This window comes from Cervus canadensis, chromosome 10 (assembly GCF_019320065.1).
Source record: "Cervus canadensis isolate Bull #8, Minnesota chromosome 10, ASM1932006v1, whole genome shotgun sequence".
Lineage (NCBI taxonomy): Eukaryota > Metazoa > Chordata > Mammalia > Artiodactyla > Cervidae > Cervus > Cervus canadensis.
In genome coordinates, this window is record NC_057395.1 from 41,385,664 (window position 1) to 41,404,032 (window position 18,369).

Genomic DNA, 18,369 nt, shown 5'->3' on the forward strand with positions numbered 1-18,369 from the left:
TAAAGGAAAATGGTTGTGCTTTCTATGAAGAGAGATGCAGAATGAGAGGAGGGGGCACGGGAAGGGGAGCTGAGTGCTAAGAGCCTGCCTTTCTCCACCGAATTAAATGCTAACCTCGCCTCCTCCTCTGAGTCCTGAATTTATATAACAAATCAATGTACATAGCTGGACAACTTCCAGGGCACTAGACATCTCGTCCAGATTCAATTAATGCAGCCCCTAAGCAACCAGCAACGTGCGGGAAACACCGCAGATGGACCGAGAGGGCAGGTACAAGGAGCCGTAAGTCAGCCAGCTCCCTGGCTTCTCACCCCGGCCGGCAGGTTGGGAGGGAGGCCTGGCCCGCTCCCCACGGCCACCAAAGGTCTGGGCAGGCACCGTCCCAGCTTCAGTGCGAATGTAAAGGTCAACTTAAATAGGAACAAAATTCTTAGCTATATAAAAATCATGCTGCTTCCACGAGAAGACTGTTTGCTCTAGCGTGTCGGGCACAAAAAGCAGGTCAGAAGAAAACCTGGTCTCACTGGACACATGGGGGCCGGCATCCTTATCCCCTGGGGCTTCCTCTCTGCCTCTGCACATACCCATCCAACAGCTGGGTTAACTATTTGGACTGACTGGTTTACTCTTCATAATAAACAGGAAAAAAAAAAAACAAGGAACGCCATGCAAAACACTTTTGATTGAACTTCCATCAACTCAGACCAAAATAAGCAGTTGAGGTCACAGTTTATTTATTTATTTTTTTATTTTTATTAGTTGGAGGCTAATTACTTTACAATATTGTAGTGGTTTTTGCCATACATTGACATGAATCAGCCATGGATTTACATGTATTCCCCTTCCCGATCCCCCCTCCCACCTCCCTCTCTACCCAATCCCTCTGGGTCTTCCCAGTGCACCAGCCCCGAGCACTTGTCTCATGTATCCAACCTGGGCTGGTGATCTGTTTCACCCTTGATAATATACATTTTATTTATCCCCACCTGACTCTCCAGGGTACGACACAACTTCACAAAGTCTTGTCATAAAGTCCATTTTAACTTGATCGCAGCTAAAATGAATTGCTGCTCTAAAACTGCAGCCAGTTACTTTCCTGGTGGTCCAGCGGTTACGAAGAGTCCACCTGAATGCAAACTAGCACAGCCATGATGGAGAACGGTGTGGAGATTTCTTAAAAAACTGGAAATAGAACTGCCATATGACCCAGCAATCCCACTCCTAGGCATACACATCGAGGAAACCAGATCTGAAAGAGATACGTGCACCCCAGCGTTCATTGCAGCACTGTTTATAATAGCCAGGACATGGAAGCAACCTAGATGCCCATCAGCAGATGAATGGATAAGGAAGCTGTGGTACATATACACCATGGAATATTACTCAGCCATTAAAAAGAATTCATTTGAATCAGTTCTAATGAGATGGATGAAACTGGAGCCCATTATACAGAGTGAAGTAAGCCAGAAAGATAAAGACCAATACAGCATACTAACACATATATATGGAATTTAGAAAGATGGTAACAATAACCCTATATGCAAAACAGAAAAAGAGACACAGATGTACAGAACAGACTTTTGGACTCTGTGGGAGAAGGCGAGGGTGGGATGTTTCGAGAGAACAGCATCGAAACATGTATATTATCTATAGTGAAACAGATCACCAGCCCAGGTGGGATGCATGAGACAAGTGCTCGGGGCTGGTGCACTGGGAAGACCCAGAGGGATTGGGTAGAGAGGGAGGTGGGAGGGGGGATCGGGAAGGGGAATACATGTAAATCCATGGCTGATTCATGTCAGTGTATGACAAAACCCACTACAATATTGTAAAGTAATTAGCCTCCAACTAATAAAAATAAATGGGAAAAAAAAAAAAAAAGAAGAGTCCACCTGCCAACACAGGGGAGTGTGGGTTCGATCCCTGGTCGGGGAAGATCCCCCATACCACGGGGGAGCTAAGCCTGTGTCCCACAACTACGGAGCCTGTGTGCGATATAGCCTGTGCTCCCCAAAAAGGGACGTCACCGCAGTGAGACGCCTGCACACCACACCTAGGGAGCAGCCCCTGCCCACCGCAAGTAGAGAAAGCCCACACACAGCAACGGAGACTCAGCCCAGCCATAAGTAACAAAAATAAATATAAAATAAAAACTCACCGTTGAAAAAAAAATAAAACAAAACTGCAGCTAAATGAATTCACGCAGACACCCTGGAGTGGAGCAAAAGCAGTCCCCGAGAAGAACTGCAGAGTTACGCCAAAGACAGACTTTCAATCAAACGGCAAACAAAAAAGTGTTTAATCCTTAATTTGGCCTCTAACTCACACCAGAAAGGATCTGAGGCTGTTTACACAAATATATACAATAGGATAATTAAGAACAACAACAGCAGCAGTAATAATAATAAGAAGAAGAAGAACACGCTATGCAGAGGTCTGTGGTGGCCTAAATGAGAAGGAAATTCAAAGAAGAGGGGATATATGTATATGTGTAGTGGATTCACTTTTCTGTACAGCAGAAACTGACACAAAATTAAACAATTATACCCCAGTGAAAATTCAAAAAAAAAGAAGAACATGATACACACAGGGCCAGGCACACGGACCTCTTTCCTGCAGGGTCTCCAAGAATTCTGATAGTCATTCTTTGCAGTAAGGACCATCAGTATCCCCATTTTACAGCTATGAAGACTGAGACTGGGAGGTTAAAGCAACCCAGCTCAAGAGGACATCAGCTAACCAGTGGCAGAGCAGGGGCAAAGAGAAAGGTCAGCAGTAAGTGGGTGAGCACGGGCAGGTCAGCAAAGAAAGCTGAGTCCAGGTGGAGAGATGGCGCCCTCCACAACACAGATGTGTGTTCACAGATATCAGCAGTGAACATGCACACTTGGCTTGGGCTTTCTTCCAGGACAAAGCAAGAAGGGAAATGTTTATCGGTGGTGAGAGGGGCAAGATGCCTGAGAAACATTGTCTGTTTTCTAAGATGAAGCAGTTTTTCCTGGGCTAAGTGTCCAGGATTCAGAAAGAGCAAGCTGCCAGCAGACAGGTCTTTCAGAGAATCATGTAGGAATAGTATTTCTGAAAACCAAGACTCCGGAGGCAGGGGTCGGGGGGCAGGCAGGCACCACTCCATGCTCAGCACCATCCGGGCACCAACCCTGACCCAGGACCAGTGTGTCTGGGGCTCCGTGTTCTCCCGGACTCACGCTTGTGAGAGAGAACACGGCCTCCTGGCAGCGCGGCTCGGGACCGAGCGTGTGTCCACTCACAGGAGACGCATCACACAGGTTCCGGCGCCTCCAACAAACAGCAGCCTCTCTCCCAGCACCTCTGCCGTCAGGTGTGCCTGGCATGCCCAGCTCTCAGGGTGCCCAGTGAAGGCGGTGTCAGCTTCTGGTTCCTGGCATACCTGGGTAACCAGATGAACACCTGCTTTGTGGAGCCACGAGCCAGTCGGCAGGAAGAGACAGGTTGCTTACCAGCCATACAGAAGAACAGAATTTTGCTTTTACTGCCAGGGCACTGAGAGGCATATTTCCTTAGAGGAGTAAACATCCATTCCCCGGTGATGCCAGTTCCAGGCTTTTACAATAACACTGTAGCCGAGCTTTATTCAGAGGAGGCTTGGTTTTCTGTTATACAGATCTTAGGCAGGTTGACAGTTACAACTGATTATCAAATAATGGGGCTTCTTTGGTGGCTCAGACAGTGACGAATCTGCCTGCAATGCAGAAGACCTGGGTTCGATCCCTGGGTTGGGAAGATCCCCTAGAGAAGAGAATGGCAACCCACTCCAATATCCATGCTGGGAGAATTCCATGGACAGAGGAGCCTGGTGGGCTATAGCCCACAGGGTCACAAAGAGTCGGACATGACTGAACAACTAACATGTGAAATAACTAGTTCATTTTGCTTTCAAAATCCTTCATCTTATCTTTCTAAATATGCCTCGAAGCGATAAATGAACGATTGATAGTAATTCTGGCAAACTCAAGTCGGACAGGAAATAGTCACATCAGACTTTCATTTCAGTCTTTGGGGTTTTTAGTCAGTGTGTCGTGGGCTGCATCTGCTCCTATAATATATGGCATCCCTGAGTAAATCCACCACCCCAGAAACGTGTAATTTAATTTCCAAGCAAACCTACGGCTAACTGGAAATGCTCATTTGTCCCTATTCTTACTATTTTTTAAATTGTATTGAAATGCATGAATCCAGTTTCTTTTATGGGCAGAATAAAACGACCAGAATGCACCCTCACAATGCGAACACAAATTGTTCTCTTCTCTCCTCTGCATTTAAGCCAACTCGGGCCAGATGGGGACGTAGAAGACACCAGGGTCTCCCATGGGCTTGGAGGTGACTGTCATATACAGAAAATAGTGTGTGTGTGTTTCCAGAATGTTTAATTTGGGGACAGATCTGAATCTAGTGAAAGACATGTTCTCATTCTGGGAACTTCAATTTAACACACTCTCACAGTTTTCATAGACTTAACATTAAGACAAGGTTTTTAAGCAGATGCTGTGGAGTTTATTGGGTATCATAGCGGACGACGTCTGTTCTCTCCTTGCGCTTCAGAATCCTGATTTATAGGGTGTTGTTTTGTACCTAAAATAGATGACAATGATTCCCAGGCTCCCCTGTAGCCAAGGAAGCCATTTGATCAAACTTTGGCCAGTAAGATATAAATAGAAGTACTACATGAGATTTATAGGAATGCTTTCTAAAATAAAGAAGAAGGCCCCTCAGTTTTCCTTTTTCCATCTAGGAACATGTCTATGATGACTGGAACTCAGCAGCCATTTTGCTCCATGAGGTCAAGGGCCCTATGGTTGCTGCAGTGATCTGATTTCTAAGGAAACGTCATGTCAGCCCTGAACACCTCACCTAGACTTTCTTTATGTGAAAAAAGTACAGTCATGCCTTTTTAAAGGCAGGATTAATTTGAATATTTTTATAACTGCAAACAAACTTAATCTTTGCTAATGCAGGGGATACCAGGGAAACTGGGGTGATTCAGAAAGTTGCTAGAAAGGCTCAGGAAATGACATTTGATTGTGCAGTTGTCCAGAGCTGAAACTGTCAGATTAAGCAGAATTATGATTAAAACCCAGTTCAGCCACTTGTTAGCTGTGTGACACCAGGTCATTTAACCTCTCCAAATCTATTTCCTCACCTGTAAAATGGGCCAGCAAGCCCCACTTTAGAGGACTGGACTCACAATGACATGAGATAATGCACAGGAACTGTTCAGCACAGTGTCTGTGAGTTTGTGTCCCCAGCTGAGGTGCCTCCACCATGCAGTAAGAAAAACAGCATCCCCAGCGGCAGGCGAGGTGCTTTAGGCAGTTAGAGGCACGCATGTGACTGATGATGGAGTCATTTCAATAAGAATAAGACAAGTGTAAGGCTCATATCAGACCCACGCTTTCATAGGTATGATTGCTTAGAACAAGACAGTAGACATTCTTTCTGTTAAAAAAAAAAAAAAAAAAGCAAATCAATCCAAGGGTCATTTTTGAAAAAATGAGTAATGCAGACTATGTGAAAACTGATGGGTTCCCTAGAGGCTGAAGTTTGGCAAACACTTGCCTAAGAGGAGGGGATGTGAAATGCGGTGACCGGAAGGATGCAGACGGCTCACTTGGCCCTCCGCCCCAACCCCGGCCCCCCGCCCCCACACCCCCACACATCCCCCACAGTGTGTGCCCTTTGGGGCCAGGGGCCACTGCTTCACCTCTCCAGGTCACACCTGGCCCCCAGGGTGTCTGTTTGCACTTCCTTCTGTGTGCGGAGTGTCCATCAGAGGACCGAGGCCCCCTCCCAGCCCCCCCAGCCTCCTTGTAGAAGGAGAATATCTGTCCCCGCCCTGCATCTAAGGTGCTGTCCACACAGGAAAGGGGCAGCACCTTCGAGAGCATCATATTTCCATGAGAACATCACACTCCCGGGAAGGCCTGCGGGTCCCCCCACCTCCCCCCCACCCCAGGAGAAAAGGCAATGCTTAGGCAAGTTTCTGGCTCAAATAAACTTCTGGATGTGAGTGAGTGGCAGCTGGGAACCCTCTTATTAGGTCCCAAAGCAAAAATTGACTATTATCACACCAAGATAAAATTAGAATGCTTTTCATTTAAAAAAAAAAAAAAGAGGGTCTTGGAGAGAGAAGTGTATTTCTTCTCTGCCCACTCCCTCCCTTTTCGCAGTGGTGTGTAGTTTGGCATTTCCAGATGGGCCTTGCTCTCCTGCAACTCTCCTTCCCTACTTCTGGTGAAGGGCCCTGGCCTTGGGGCTGAGTCCGCTGAGTCCGTCTTTTCCCCTTGCCTGTGGCGGGGCTGGTTACCAGGTCCCCACCCCATTGATGTGACTGTGTCGATCCACAAGGTTGAATGACCAGATGAGGTTGAGCTCTGGAGAAGTCTGATCAATTCCTTAATGATTGGACCACATCGACCAGAATGGTTAATTCAGTTCCATGGGTTGACCTTTTCTGGGCCTTCTGGGAAAAGTGGATCATTTGCAAAAGTGATGGAGAATTTAAGTCTCCCCCCAGTAAACCAGGACAACCATTTGCAAAATGAACAGGGACTGTCATGTCTTCTGTTTGGGCTCTGGAGAATTTTGTGTAAGCCTTTTTTCACAGATGTTTAAAAATGCATTTAGTGATGCGGGAACCCCAATCTGCAAAGCCACTTAGAAGCCGTGGTATAGCCCTGCTCTTACCCAGCCATGTCTCCTGAAGACTTTGAGGCCACCAACTATGAAGGTGACTCAGTGGTCCTGTTGGTCTTCCCTTTTTGATTGTAAATTGGGAAAGAAGTTGCTATATTTTATTTAATTTTAAAAATTGTTTCTTTTATTTGGCTGCACTGGGTCTTAGTTGTGGCATGTGAGAGCATTAACTTGTGGCATGTGGCATCTAGTTCCCTGACCAGCGATCAAACCTGGGCCCTCTGCATTGGGAGCTTGGAGTCTTAGCCAGTGGACCATCAGGGAAGTCCCTCTATTTTTTTTAAAATTCACATTGTTCATGGAAGTATACATTTCCCCAAAGCCTAGCACTAATGCCAATCATCCATAGTTCTTGGGGTCATTAATGCAGACAGTATGCCCACTCCAGCCAGCCTTGGCAAGGATTCCAGAAGCCCCTCTCCTTTCTACAGAGAAGGAAAGAAACTGAAGCACAGAAGTCATTCAGTTGGGGAGGAAAACTAGATTTATAAGTTCGTAAAATAAAACTTCTTCCTAACATCCTGATATCAAAAGGAGATGATCTTCGTTTGACTCAATGTCCTCATCCTTTGAGGTTAAATTCAAAGTTTTTCTGATTTTTAGAGCGAAGGCTGCTGCCATATTTCTAGGCTGGTTTTGAGGACTCCACAGGGGTCTGTGCCTCTCTAAACCCCCGCTCTCACCCACCCTAAACGGGGTCACTGCCCTAGTACAGAAGCGCTCCACGGAGGGGGTGAGGGGAAAAGCGGTCCCAGGTGTCCTCACCTGCTCCTTCAGTCCCCCCGAGGGCCAGCCTGCGCTGGACACCATGGGGACACACTGCCCACCTTGCATTAGAGGTCAAGACACATCCTGGGGCACTTTCCTGCACCGACAGGAGTGCTCTGTACATTGAAGTGGGTGGAAACCTCAAGCCCTGGGTCAGCTCCACAGAGGAGGTCTATGTGGACTTGAGCGTGGATGGCACCGGAGGAGGTGAAGACGTGCATATGGGTCCTCGGGGCTGCTCACAGGCAGGAGGGCCAGGGTGGGAGGTGTCTGGAGGGAGCCTGAGACCCTCCCCATGGGGAGAAGACAGCAGACAGAGCAGCGGGCAGTGTGAGCGCAGCTTTGGAGCTGGGAGAAGTCTGAACGGGACCGGCCCCCCAGGAGGTGCCCTGACTCTGCCACCTGCGGTCAGCACCCCCCAGCCCACAGCTGCAGCCCTCACCCCGGGCGAAGCGAGGACGCCTGGGAGCTCCACAGCCCACAGTTGGTTGGGAAAGGCCGTGGGTTGCGGCTTTTCCAGAACTCCAGTTCCCCTGTGACTGTGACGGGTGCTGCCTGCACGACAGTTAAGACAACATGCCCACGCCTTCTGTGGTGACGCCCAGCTCCCCGGTGTGGGCGCTAGCACTTTGTCACCTTCTTGTAAGTGGCCTTCAGGGCACCACTGAAGCTGCAGTCAAACTGAGAAGGAGATGTCGATGACAGCCGGTTGGTTTAGTTTTAAACTAAACGAACTCTGGGAACACAGGCAGCCAACAGCTGGTTGCAGAGATTATCACCTTCTGGACAAGCTCCTCAAGTGCTTGATCCCAGGAGGCAGTGGTGTGAGGCTGAAAGGACAGCAACTTCCTGTCTCCTGAGTCTGCAAACCGCTGGCCGGGCTGTCAGGAGCATAGCGGTCGTTGAATCGCCAGGTGCCACTGCTGCTGGAGGCCGTCTGAGGGGCTGTGAGCGCCAACGCAGCAGCAGGAAACATGCAGGAACCTCAGCTTCCTCTTCCACCCCCGAGTCTCCGTGCAGACCAGCTTGATCCCTTTCAGAGGGTTAAGGCTCCCCAGGCCTCTGTGCTCAGCCTCCCGGATGGAAGTGATGGAGACCTGGGCGTTAGATGATGGGCCCCCAGGTGGGGTGTGGGGCTGCATTCATTCTAAGAGAAGTGGGTTTCCCCAGAGTCCACTCTTGGAAGCAAATGATGAAGAGTCCAAGGGGTAAGACAGAGGCTGGAGCGGTGAGGGTGCTGAGTGGGGCTGCACCTGAGCAGCACCTGGGCAGTTGGAAAAGAGCTGTGCTGACACCAGGAAGGTAGCTGCTTCTGTGCAGCAGAAGGCTGTGGCTGCAAACCCCCAAACCAAGTGACTAGGAATGCTGATGCCGCCATGGAAACACACATGGGGCGAGGAGGACGCATCTCAGCTATGTGGGAAAGGTGGCAACAAACTTAAAAGCACCCATTCGATTCTAACCCAGGCATTTTAGGGGCTTTCCTGATGGCTCAGTGGTAAAGAACCCACCTGCCAGTGCAGGAGACATAAGAGACCTGGGTTCAATCCCTGGGTCAGGAAGATCCCCTGGAGGTTAGCATGGCAACCCACTCCAGTATTCTTGCCTGGAGAACCCCATGGACAGCGGAGCCTGGTGGGTTACAGTCCATGGGGGTCATAGAGTCAGACACAACTGAAATGACTTAGCATGCACGCATAATAGTTTTGAGATTTGCGAGTTTACGATTCCCTGAAGCTTTCCTAGAAGCTGCTGAGACTTAAGAGGGAGGGACCATCCTGGCAAAGCTGTGCTTGAGTGTACGCACTTGGGTATCACTGATGCTTTGGTCCATGAAGCAACCGTCCGAGATGTGTCAAAGCATCACCCGGCTGAGATGATACCTGCCCAGGTGGCCGGCTCCACATCAATGCCTTTGCTGCAGGAATCAGACGGGTGTTGGAGGGTCAGCCTGAGTTTGTGGGGGTCAGAACTCCATGCAGAACCTCCATCGACTCCATTCATTCAGGATTTGCGCTGACAGGTTTTCACGAGCACCCTCTGGAACCCCTGGCCCTCCCTCTGCACCCCAGGGCTCAGGCTGACCGCCCTTTGAGCCTGGGCTCACCCACAGCTCTCCCCCTGTCCCTGTGAGGCTCGCTCCTTTGCACGACTGCCCATCTTGGGACACTTTGCAGCATTTTGCCACCTACTTATTGAACAGAACTTTGTATTAATGAAAGACCCATCAGGGCCAGGCAGTGTGGAGTGTATACCATGCCGTGTGCAGTTTGCGCTTGCGTGCCAAGCTGCTTAAGTCGTGTCAGACTCTGTGCGACCAGCTTGCCAGGCTCTTCTGTCCGTGGGATTCTCTCGGCAAGAGTACTGCAGTGGGTCGCTGTGCCGTCCTCCAGGCGATCTTCCTGGCTCAGGGATCAAACCTGCGTCTCTTACGTCTAACCTGCATTGGCAGGGGGTTCTTAACCACTAGGGCTGCATTCATTGTTCCTTCCTTTGTTCCGTGAACATCTGTGGGACGCTGTTGCACCCAAGTACTGAGCTAGATGGCCGTGGATCGATTACATAGCACATCTGAGTGGACCCCTGCCTCCAGGAGCATCCTTCCCCTCAGCTCCTGCCCCCATCCCACTCTGCTTATCTCCACCCACCTCCTTGAGGGCTGGGGACACTCCTGCCTCCTGACCTTTGTACCTGCTGTTCCTGGAAGGTTCTTTCCCCTGAGTCCCAGGTGGTTCACTCCCTGTCCCTTGGGCTTTGCTGGCTAAGTCACTGTCTTAGGAGCAAGCCTTGCTCTGATCTCTCCCATCCTCACTTGATGTGTTTCCTCCTAAGCAGTTCTCCATCACATGTTGAACATGGACCTATTTATCAGTGGGATATAAGCTGCTCAGTGGCAGGGATGTTTGTCTGTGTTGGTCCCTGCTGTTTCTTGAGTATCCAGAACAGTGCTGGGCACAGAATGGGCAATGAGTCAATATTAGTGGAATTAGTAGTTGGATGAATATATGACCTGAACCACAAAGTAAGTGGTTTAGCATGAAATTAGGTCATATTCTGGACAAGCAAACAGGTGATAGGTACCACGCAGTGCAGCTGAGAGCCAGGCTGGTCCTACACAGGCTTGACGCTGCCCTGGTCCTTTAGTGCCGTGGTGTCCCTGGGTTCATTGTCTCCTTCCCAAGAATTAACATCAAGTTGCAGATAACAGGGACTTCCCTGGTGGTTCCGTGGTTTAAAATCCACCTTGCAAGGTAGGGGGTGCGAGTGCGATCCATGGTTGAGGAACTAAGATCCCACATGCTGCGGGGCAAACTCAACTAGAGAGTGAGAGTCCGGCGCTGCAACAAAAGATCCCACTTGATGCAACGCAGCTCTCGAGTGTTGCGACGCAGCTCTCCCATGCAGCAGCCGAGTCCCCATGCCGTCAAATAAACCCTTTTTTTTAATATCAGAAAAAAACAGAGAGTGCTCATCTGCATGTCGGCACCAGTTTCTCTTCCCCTGGGCACACACCTGACGTCCACTAACTGTCCCAGGCACGCCAGGGGAGCCCAGGTCACCCCAGTGGGCCTGCCTGACCCAGAAGACTTTTCCTGAGACTCTGAGCATGAAGAGGAAGTAAGAGTTCAAATACCAGTAGAGGTTCTTGGTTCTCCCAAGAATGCAGCAAACCTGTGACAATCCCCTGTGAATAAAGGATGGCCATGCTGTCCCCCACGCAGGAAAGCATTTGTTCAGATAGTTTTTCAGGGCCAAGTTAGCAAAGAGGGGCCGCCAGCGGAACCACTCTCAGAAGAGAGATTCAATTAGGCGTCTGTGCAGTCGCATGAAGGCCGTGTCCCAACACCGAGGTGGCCTGTTTTTCTGGTCATTATTAATCCAGAAACCTTAATGATGAACAACATTTGTGTTATTGTCTCCCCAAATTTAATTTGTTTATGCAGCAGTTCAGTTAATCCTGCAATCTGTTTTTCTCAAACGGGGGCAGATAATGGAGACACCGTTCTTTACAAGTCTTCAGGCTTTTAAATTCTGATAAAATCAGGATTCTTCACTGGGTCTTGCCCCAGCTCTGAATTAAACCACTTTAAATGTAATTATGGAAGCCGGCCTTACATCAGGGACATCCATTTACAAAATTGATTGGCCATGCTGTTCCGCGAGGCATTTCGTGAGCAAACGATTACAAAAGAGCCAGAACTGTAATTTATAAAGGCAAAAAAAAGCAGGTAAATACTTTATTAGTGGTAATGAGAGGGTTTCCAACTAACCGAACCTTTTTCTTCCCTCGCCAGCTACTTCACGGAGTCGTGGTGCATGGCCCTCTTTCACGATCGTTTTATTGATCTCCGGAAAGCGTTACACCAAATCTTATCCTCCAAGGAGGTAAGCGTGATTAACGGATATGTGAGTTATTCCTTGCAAATTAGGAGCTACAAGCTGTTGATCATTTAGACTTTTCCCTACATTCTCACTTTATGGTTTCACTTTGAAAACCAACTGTCCTTCACTTAAACAAACTATGGAGTCGGTAAACATAGACGGTGATATTTCAGGGCAAGTGGGTGATTCAAATCTCTTATGTGAGGCAGATTTCTTTTCCTCTTTTACAAGTACCTGTACTTTCATTATCACGTGACAGTGAGGGCTGAAAGCAGGTAGTGGGCTGTACCTCCTGGCCCCCAAGCATGAAGTCTCCGTTCTATGGTCTCTGTCCACATCTGCCAGTTGACTGTTAACCATTTGTGTGCACATGTTGTTCTAAAGGTGTCAAGGGAAGTCAACAGGTGTCCAGATGCACTCCTCTTATTTTTTATTTACTTACTTAGTTTTTTGCAAATGTTGGTGCCTTTTTTTTTTTTTAAAATTCACTTTGGCCATGTTGTGTGGCATATGGGATCTCAGTTCCCTGACCAGGGATCGAATCCATGCGCTCTGCAGTGGAAGCAGAGAATCTTAACCACTGGAGAGTCAGGGAAGTCCCTAAACACTCTCCTTTTAAAACTGAAACTTCTTTCTCCAAGCAATTGAGGATTAACTGCAAGTGAGGCTGAAGACTGCACAGACTCTGTACTTGGCAAGAAATATGACTCTGCCATCTAAATAGTAAAATATTTATGAAACTTTATTTTTTTTCAACACCTGCAGTCTTTACCAGAGTTGTGGGGAATTTACATGTTCAGTCAAGTATCCATTCTAGATGCTTCGTTGGTTTACTCAGACGAGGGCTGGGGCTTGGCTGAGTGGTCTGACTGTCTAAATGAGCAGGCCCTGTGTCTCTGTGTCACCTCCTCATGGGTCCTCAGGGTGTAGGCTGCCAATGCAGGAGATGGCAGTTCTATCCCTGGGTCAGGAAGACTCCCTGAAGAAGGAAATGGCAATCCACTCCAGTATTCTTGCCTGGAAAATCCCATGGACAGAGGAGCCTGGCAGGCTATAGCCCATGGGGTCGCAAAAGAGTCGGACATGACTTAGCAACTAAACAACAAAAACCGAAATGAGAAAATAATCTGAAAAAGAATATATCTATATCTATCTATCTAGCATATCAAACTGATTCACTTTGTTGTACACCTGAAACTCACACAAATTGTAAATCAACTATACTCCAATATAAAGTAAAAATTTTAAACACCAAAGTACCAAGTTTAAAAGTTTAAAGAGATTGTTAAGATAGGACTACTATGCAAAGCAACCTACAGGTTGTGTACAAGCCTATAAAAATCCCCATTTCTTTTTTTAGAAGTGGAAAAGCCCATCCTAAAGTTCATATGGAAATGCAAAAGACTCCAAATTATTAAAACAATTTGAGAAACTTTTAAAAAGTTGATGGACACACACTTTGCAGTTTCAAAGCTTAATACAAATCAATGGTAACCAAAACAGTATGGTACTTATATAAGAATAGACATGAGATCAACGGGGTAAAATTAAGAGCCAAAGTAAACCCATTTACATGAAAAGATGTTAACCTCATTAATCACTAGGGAAATACAAAAGCCAGGGTCACAATGAGATATCACTTCACACCTACTAGGATGGCTACAGTTAAAAAAAAAAAGAGGAAATATTGAGTGTTGGCAAGGATGTGGAAAAATTGAAAGTCTCACACATTGCTAGTGGGAATATAAAAATACTATACAATTGCTATGGAAAAAAACAGTTTGATGGCTCCTAAAAACTTATAAACAGAATTACTATATGACCTAGCCATTGTACTCCTAGGTATATACCCCCACAGAATTGAATATCAGTATTCAAATGAATACTTGTGTATGAATGTTCATAGCATCACTATTCAGAATTACAAGACAGAAGAAGAACCCAAATGTCCATCATGGGACCTGTGGATAAACAAACGTGGTCTCTCCATACAATGGAATGTACTCTGCCATGAAAGAAATGAAGTGCTGATACATTCTAACAAGTGGATAAACCTCAGAACACTGAGTTAACTGAAAGGAGCCAGACACATGAGGTCATGTGTTGTCTGGGGGGCACTGTGAGGTGAGCTGCTCACAGATGAACATGTTGGGGGGGTAGGTAGTCACCCTGAGAAAGGGCACACCGGAGAGGCAAATGCACAAAACATGAGTTTACAATCTAGAGCAGTATTTGTCTTCCAGAAGTTTGAGAGTTCCATTTTGTGACTTTACACCATTACCCCAATGTTGGGCTTCCCTGATAGCTCAGTTGGTAAAGAATCCGCCTGCAATTCAGGAGACCCTGGTTCGATCCCTGGGTTGGGAAGATGCCCTGGAGAAGGGAAAGGCTACCCACTCCAGTATTCTGGCCTGGAGAATTCCACGGACTGTATAGTCCATGGGGTCTCAAAGAGTCGGACACAACTAAGCAACTTTCACTTGACTTCACTTTTCACCCCAAAGTTAGAACAGCGTCCTACATGAGTCCCAAATCTCCTCTAATTTTTGCATATTCACTATATTTGATATAATCTATCTGGAAAATTAAGGAAGAAAGAGCCAACCTCAGCTCTACGTGCTCGGGCACTCAAGTGTCTTGGTGCCTCTAATATTGACTTCTGGGCATCACTTGCCATTCTTTCTCTCTCCCATCTTTGTTGATCCGATTTGGGGTCCTGGCCTCCCACAGATGGTTCTTCCAAGTGATATGTGTATAATCCCCACGCCCGGCAGTGTCTCACTTATATAACTAAGTGATCATTACTGTATGTCTCCATATAGTTTGAATCTATTTTTCTACCTATAAGTTCTTACTATTAATAAATTAATGATCCAGTAGAACTCTGCAAGTTATCCACTTTTTTTTGCTGTTAAAAATAAAAAAGAATTATTGGAAGGTCAAGTAAATACATCATCAAAGTGCATCTTCATTTAGGGTAATTTTCAATTACTGGAGTGTTCAGAAAGCACACAGCTCAAATCTCAGTGAAGCGCTTTTTCTTTTGGCTTTACTGCCCACACAGTATGTGGGATCTTAGTTCCCCCACCAGGGATCGAACCCATGCCTCCTGCATTGGAAGCCCTGAGTCTTAACCACTGGATTGCCAGAGAAGTCCCTTTTAAAGTTATTTTTATTTTATGAATGAAGTGCTTTATTCAACAGGCCTCCTATAAATGGGCAGATAGGTGACGAAACAAGTATGGTAACCATAGAAACCAGAGAGTGTGTATCCGAGTGCCAAGTGCATCACTGTCAACTTGCCTCTATGTCTGAATCTTTTTATAATAAAATGTTGGGAAAATCTCTACTATATTATAAATATGCACAGTGTGTGATTCTCAACTGCAAATAACTTTATTCTCTCTGAGCCCCACACCTTTAAAGATAGCAGTGACATTTGCCTTTACTAAGAATTTAGTTTAGGTTTTAAAAATCCCATTGCTTGGGGACTGTAAAGTAAACCATCTAGGAGTTTTCAACTAAAAATGTTTAATCACCACCTTTCTTATTTTTTAAAAAATCCTGATCTACAGATCATTTTTATCTGAAAATTAAGAGTTTAAAATTACTATGCTTGCTGAACTCTTAAGACATTATGGTATGCGAACTAAGCCAGTCACAAAAAGAGAACTAGTGTTTGATTCCATTTACATGAAATGCCTAAAGTCAAATCATAGAGAAAGCAGAAGTGTGGGAACTTCCTTGGTGGTCCAGTGGCTAAGACTCTGTGTTCACAATATAAGGGGCCTGGGTTTGATTCCTGGTCAGGGATCTAGATCCCACATGCTGCAACTAAGAGTTTGCATGCCTCAATGAAAGACCCTAGGGTGGGCAGTAAATGGTTAGTAGTGACAACTTGGGAGAATGAGAAGGGAATGGCTACCCACTCTGGTAAACTAGAGCTAACTTGATTATTCTAGGGCTTCCCAGGTGGCGCTAGTGTTTAAAAAAAAAAACCTGCCTGCCAATGAAGGAGCTATAAGAGACTCAGGTTCAGTCCCTAGCTGGGGAAGATCCCCTAGAGAAGGGCTTGGCAACCCACTCCAGTATTCTTGCCTGGAGAATCCCATGGACAGAGAAGCCTGGAGGGCTTCAGTCCGTGGGGTCACATAGAGTCGGACACAACTGAAGCCACTTCACACTCACGCACCAATGTGCCGAGATGGGTGGTGCTGATGGCTGCATCATCAGGACATGAAAAGGACATGAAGGTCCTTTTCACCTCTTAGTTGGACACTTAAAAATAAAGTGGTAAATTTTATGCTATGTGTGTTTTGCCACAGTTTAATTTTTTTTAACCTAGAAAAAAAAAAAAAAAACAATATTGTGGCACTCAGCCCAAGTAATATCAGTATCTGTCATCTCACTCTATTTTCCAGGATGAAGGACTTCCTTCTATGGAAGAGTTAGCCCGTCAGATAGAAGATGAGGAAATCAACCTGCCAGAGAAGCCCAGGGATTACCTTAAAAGAGTTTTCCAGGAAACCATCTACAGGCCTCTGGTGGAGAAGAGCATCCTTGACTACCTGCACTACAATCATTACCACCTGCCCATGTACGCGTGGCCGGGCATCATTTAGCTGCAGCCACCGCCTCCACGTGATCGTTTCCACTCGTGTCGTTCCGGGAAGTGCTCCACAGAAGCAGGAAACCTGACTGGACTGCCGGGCACCATCCTTTTCTGCGGCCACCAGATGCCTGTAGTTTCCTATCGTCCCAGTAGGTGGCGCGCGGCGGTGCGACTCGATTCTGGGGCACGGAGAGGCTTTACCCACACCAGGCGTGTTCCTGGCCAGAATAACCCAGTTTAGCAATAAAATGAGACCGTTAGTGTGCAAAACTTGTTTTGTTTTTCTTTTTAAACCTTGGGCATGATTCTGTTTGGTTTTCTGAAAAGTCCTGCCGCCCATACTGTTAGTCCTTTACATGTTTACCTGGTCACGTGGGTGATAAAATCGTATACTCGGGATGGAAAATTAGGAATACAGACGCGGCGAAATTATCTCTATAATCCAACATCAGGAATGGTTGCATAGACAAGCTTACAGGGAGTTTGGAAACGAGGGGCCTGCTCTCACGGCCTGTGTATTACATTTCTACTTCCTGTTTCAGATTAGGCACATAAATGCAAGGAAAAAACTGGCAGATCAACCCAGGTTCAGGCCCACGTTTTAGATTAGGAAACGGCAGTAGGAGGTTAATCTGGGTCATTTCCTTTGACTCTCGGTGTTGTTGCTTAGCAGTGGGGCCCTCTGGTACCTGTTACCTGTAATGTGGGTCAGTAGCCCACTTTCCCATAAATAAAGCACATTAAATGCCTTCCTGAAATCACATGGATTCAGAAACACCAGGTAAGACTGATTTCATTTATTTGGATATCTTTTAAGCAGATAGTGTGACATCATTTGTGTCTGAATTTTTGACCAGCAGAGGTTAAAACTGGCTTTCGGTTTTCATTCTTTTTTTTTTTTTTTTTTTATGTTAACATTTAGCAAAAGTTGGAGCAATTGTAATGACTGCACAGCTACTTGGAGGGTAAGTCATTACAGAATTATCCCCCATTAATAAACTAATACCCCTCAAAAAATAAAATGGTTCTGGAACACCAGACTCTGATTTTTCTAAAGCAGGCAAAAGCAAGCAATAACTCCATTAATTCCCGCACAAATATGCTTTACACAAGGACAGGGGTCATTCAGAGGGAGGGCCCAGCACCCACCATATGGTATAAACTGTGCCATTCATATGGGGAACAGTCAATACTAGTTCCCTCTTCAAACTGCAAGCTCAACACACATGGAACCATGTTTCAGGGCCTGTGAATGAGTTAGCTCAAGAAACTCTCTTTCCCCACTTTCCCCTTTCTCTGAGAGGCCCTGGATCAAAGTAATCAGTAAATGGAGTGAGTTTCTGTAACAGGCCCTGGGACCTTGGGTGCAGATGAACAGAACAACAGAGGATAACTGGTGATGATTTCTGTGACCAAGTACTACTGTTAAAAAGCGTCTAGTCACATAAAAGTGACCCTATATGACAATGCCAACCTTAATGTCAAACCATGCATAAATTTTATGGTTAAGTTTTTCTCTGCTGCCTTTTAAAAAGTAATCTTGGGACCCCATAAGTATCATGGCAGGACTGAAAATGTCTAGAATATAGTCTACAAAGCGTATGGGATGAAGTTACTAATCACTGTCCTATATTCAGGAAGTAATTTCCTGAATCAAGGTAGGAATTTTAGCATATGTGTGCAGACAAGCATTGTATGACTAAGGAACAGTTTGTTTAAGAATAGGAGATGAACCCAAGACTTGTTGATCATAATTTGAAACTGGCTGTTTTAAGGATTTCAAGAGAATAAAGATATTTATTCTTCAATGATGCTAAATCCTGGCAAAGGAAAGGGTTCCAGACACACCAAGTACTTGGACTTCTCTAAATCTT

At 46.3% G+C, this 18,369-nt stretch overlaps 1 protein-coding gene across 1 annotated transcript in view; it reads left to right on the plus strand.

Annotated features, from left to right (window-relative positions):
- CFAP61 (cilia and flagella associated protein 61) overlaps positions 1–16,765 on the plus strand; it is a 227,179-nt gene extending 210,414 nt beyond the window's left edge. The window contains exons 25-26 of the mRNA XM_043480559.1: positions 11,796–11,886; positions 16,305–16,765. Coding sequence (XP_043336494.1) covers positions 11,796–11,886; positions 16,305–16,505 — 292 coding nt within the window. The 3' untranslated portion in view covers positions 16,506–16,765. The remainder of the gene's footprint in view (positions 1–11,795; positions 11,887–16,304) is intronic.
- The last annotated feature ends 1,604 nt before the right edge of the window (positions 16,766–18,369 follow it).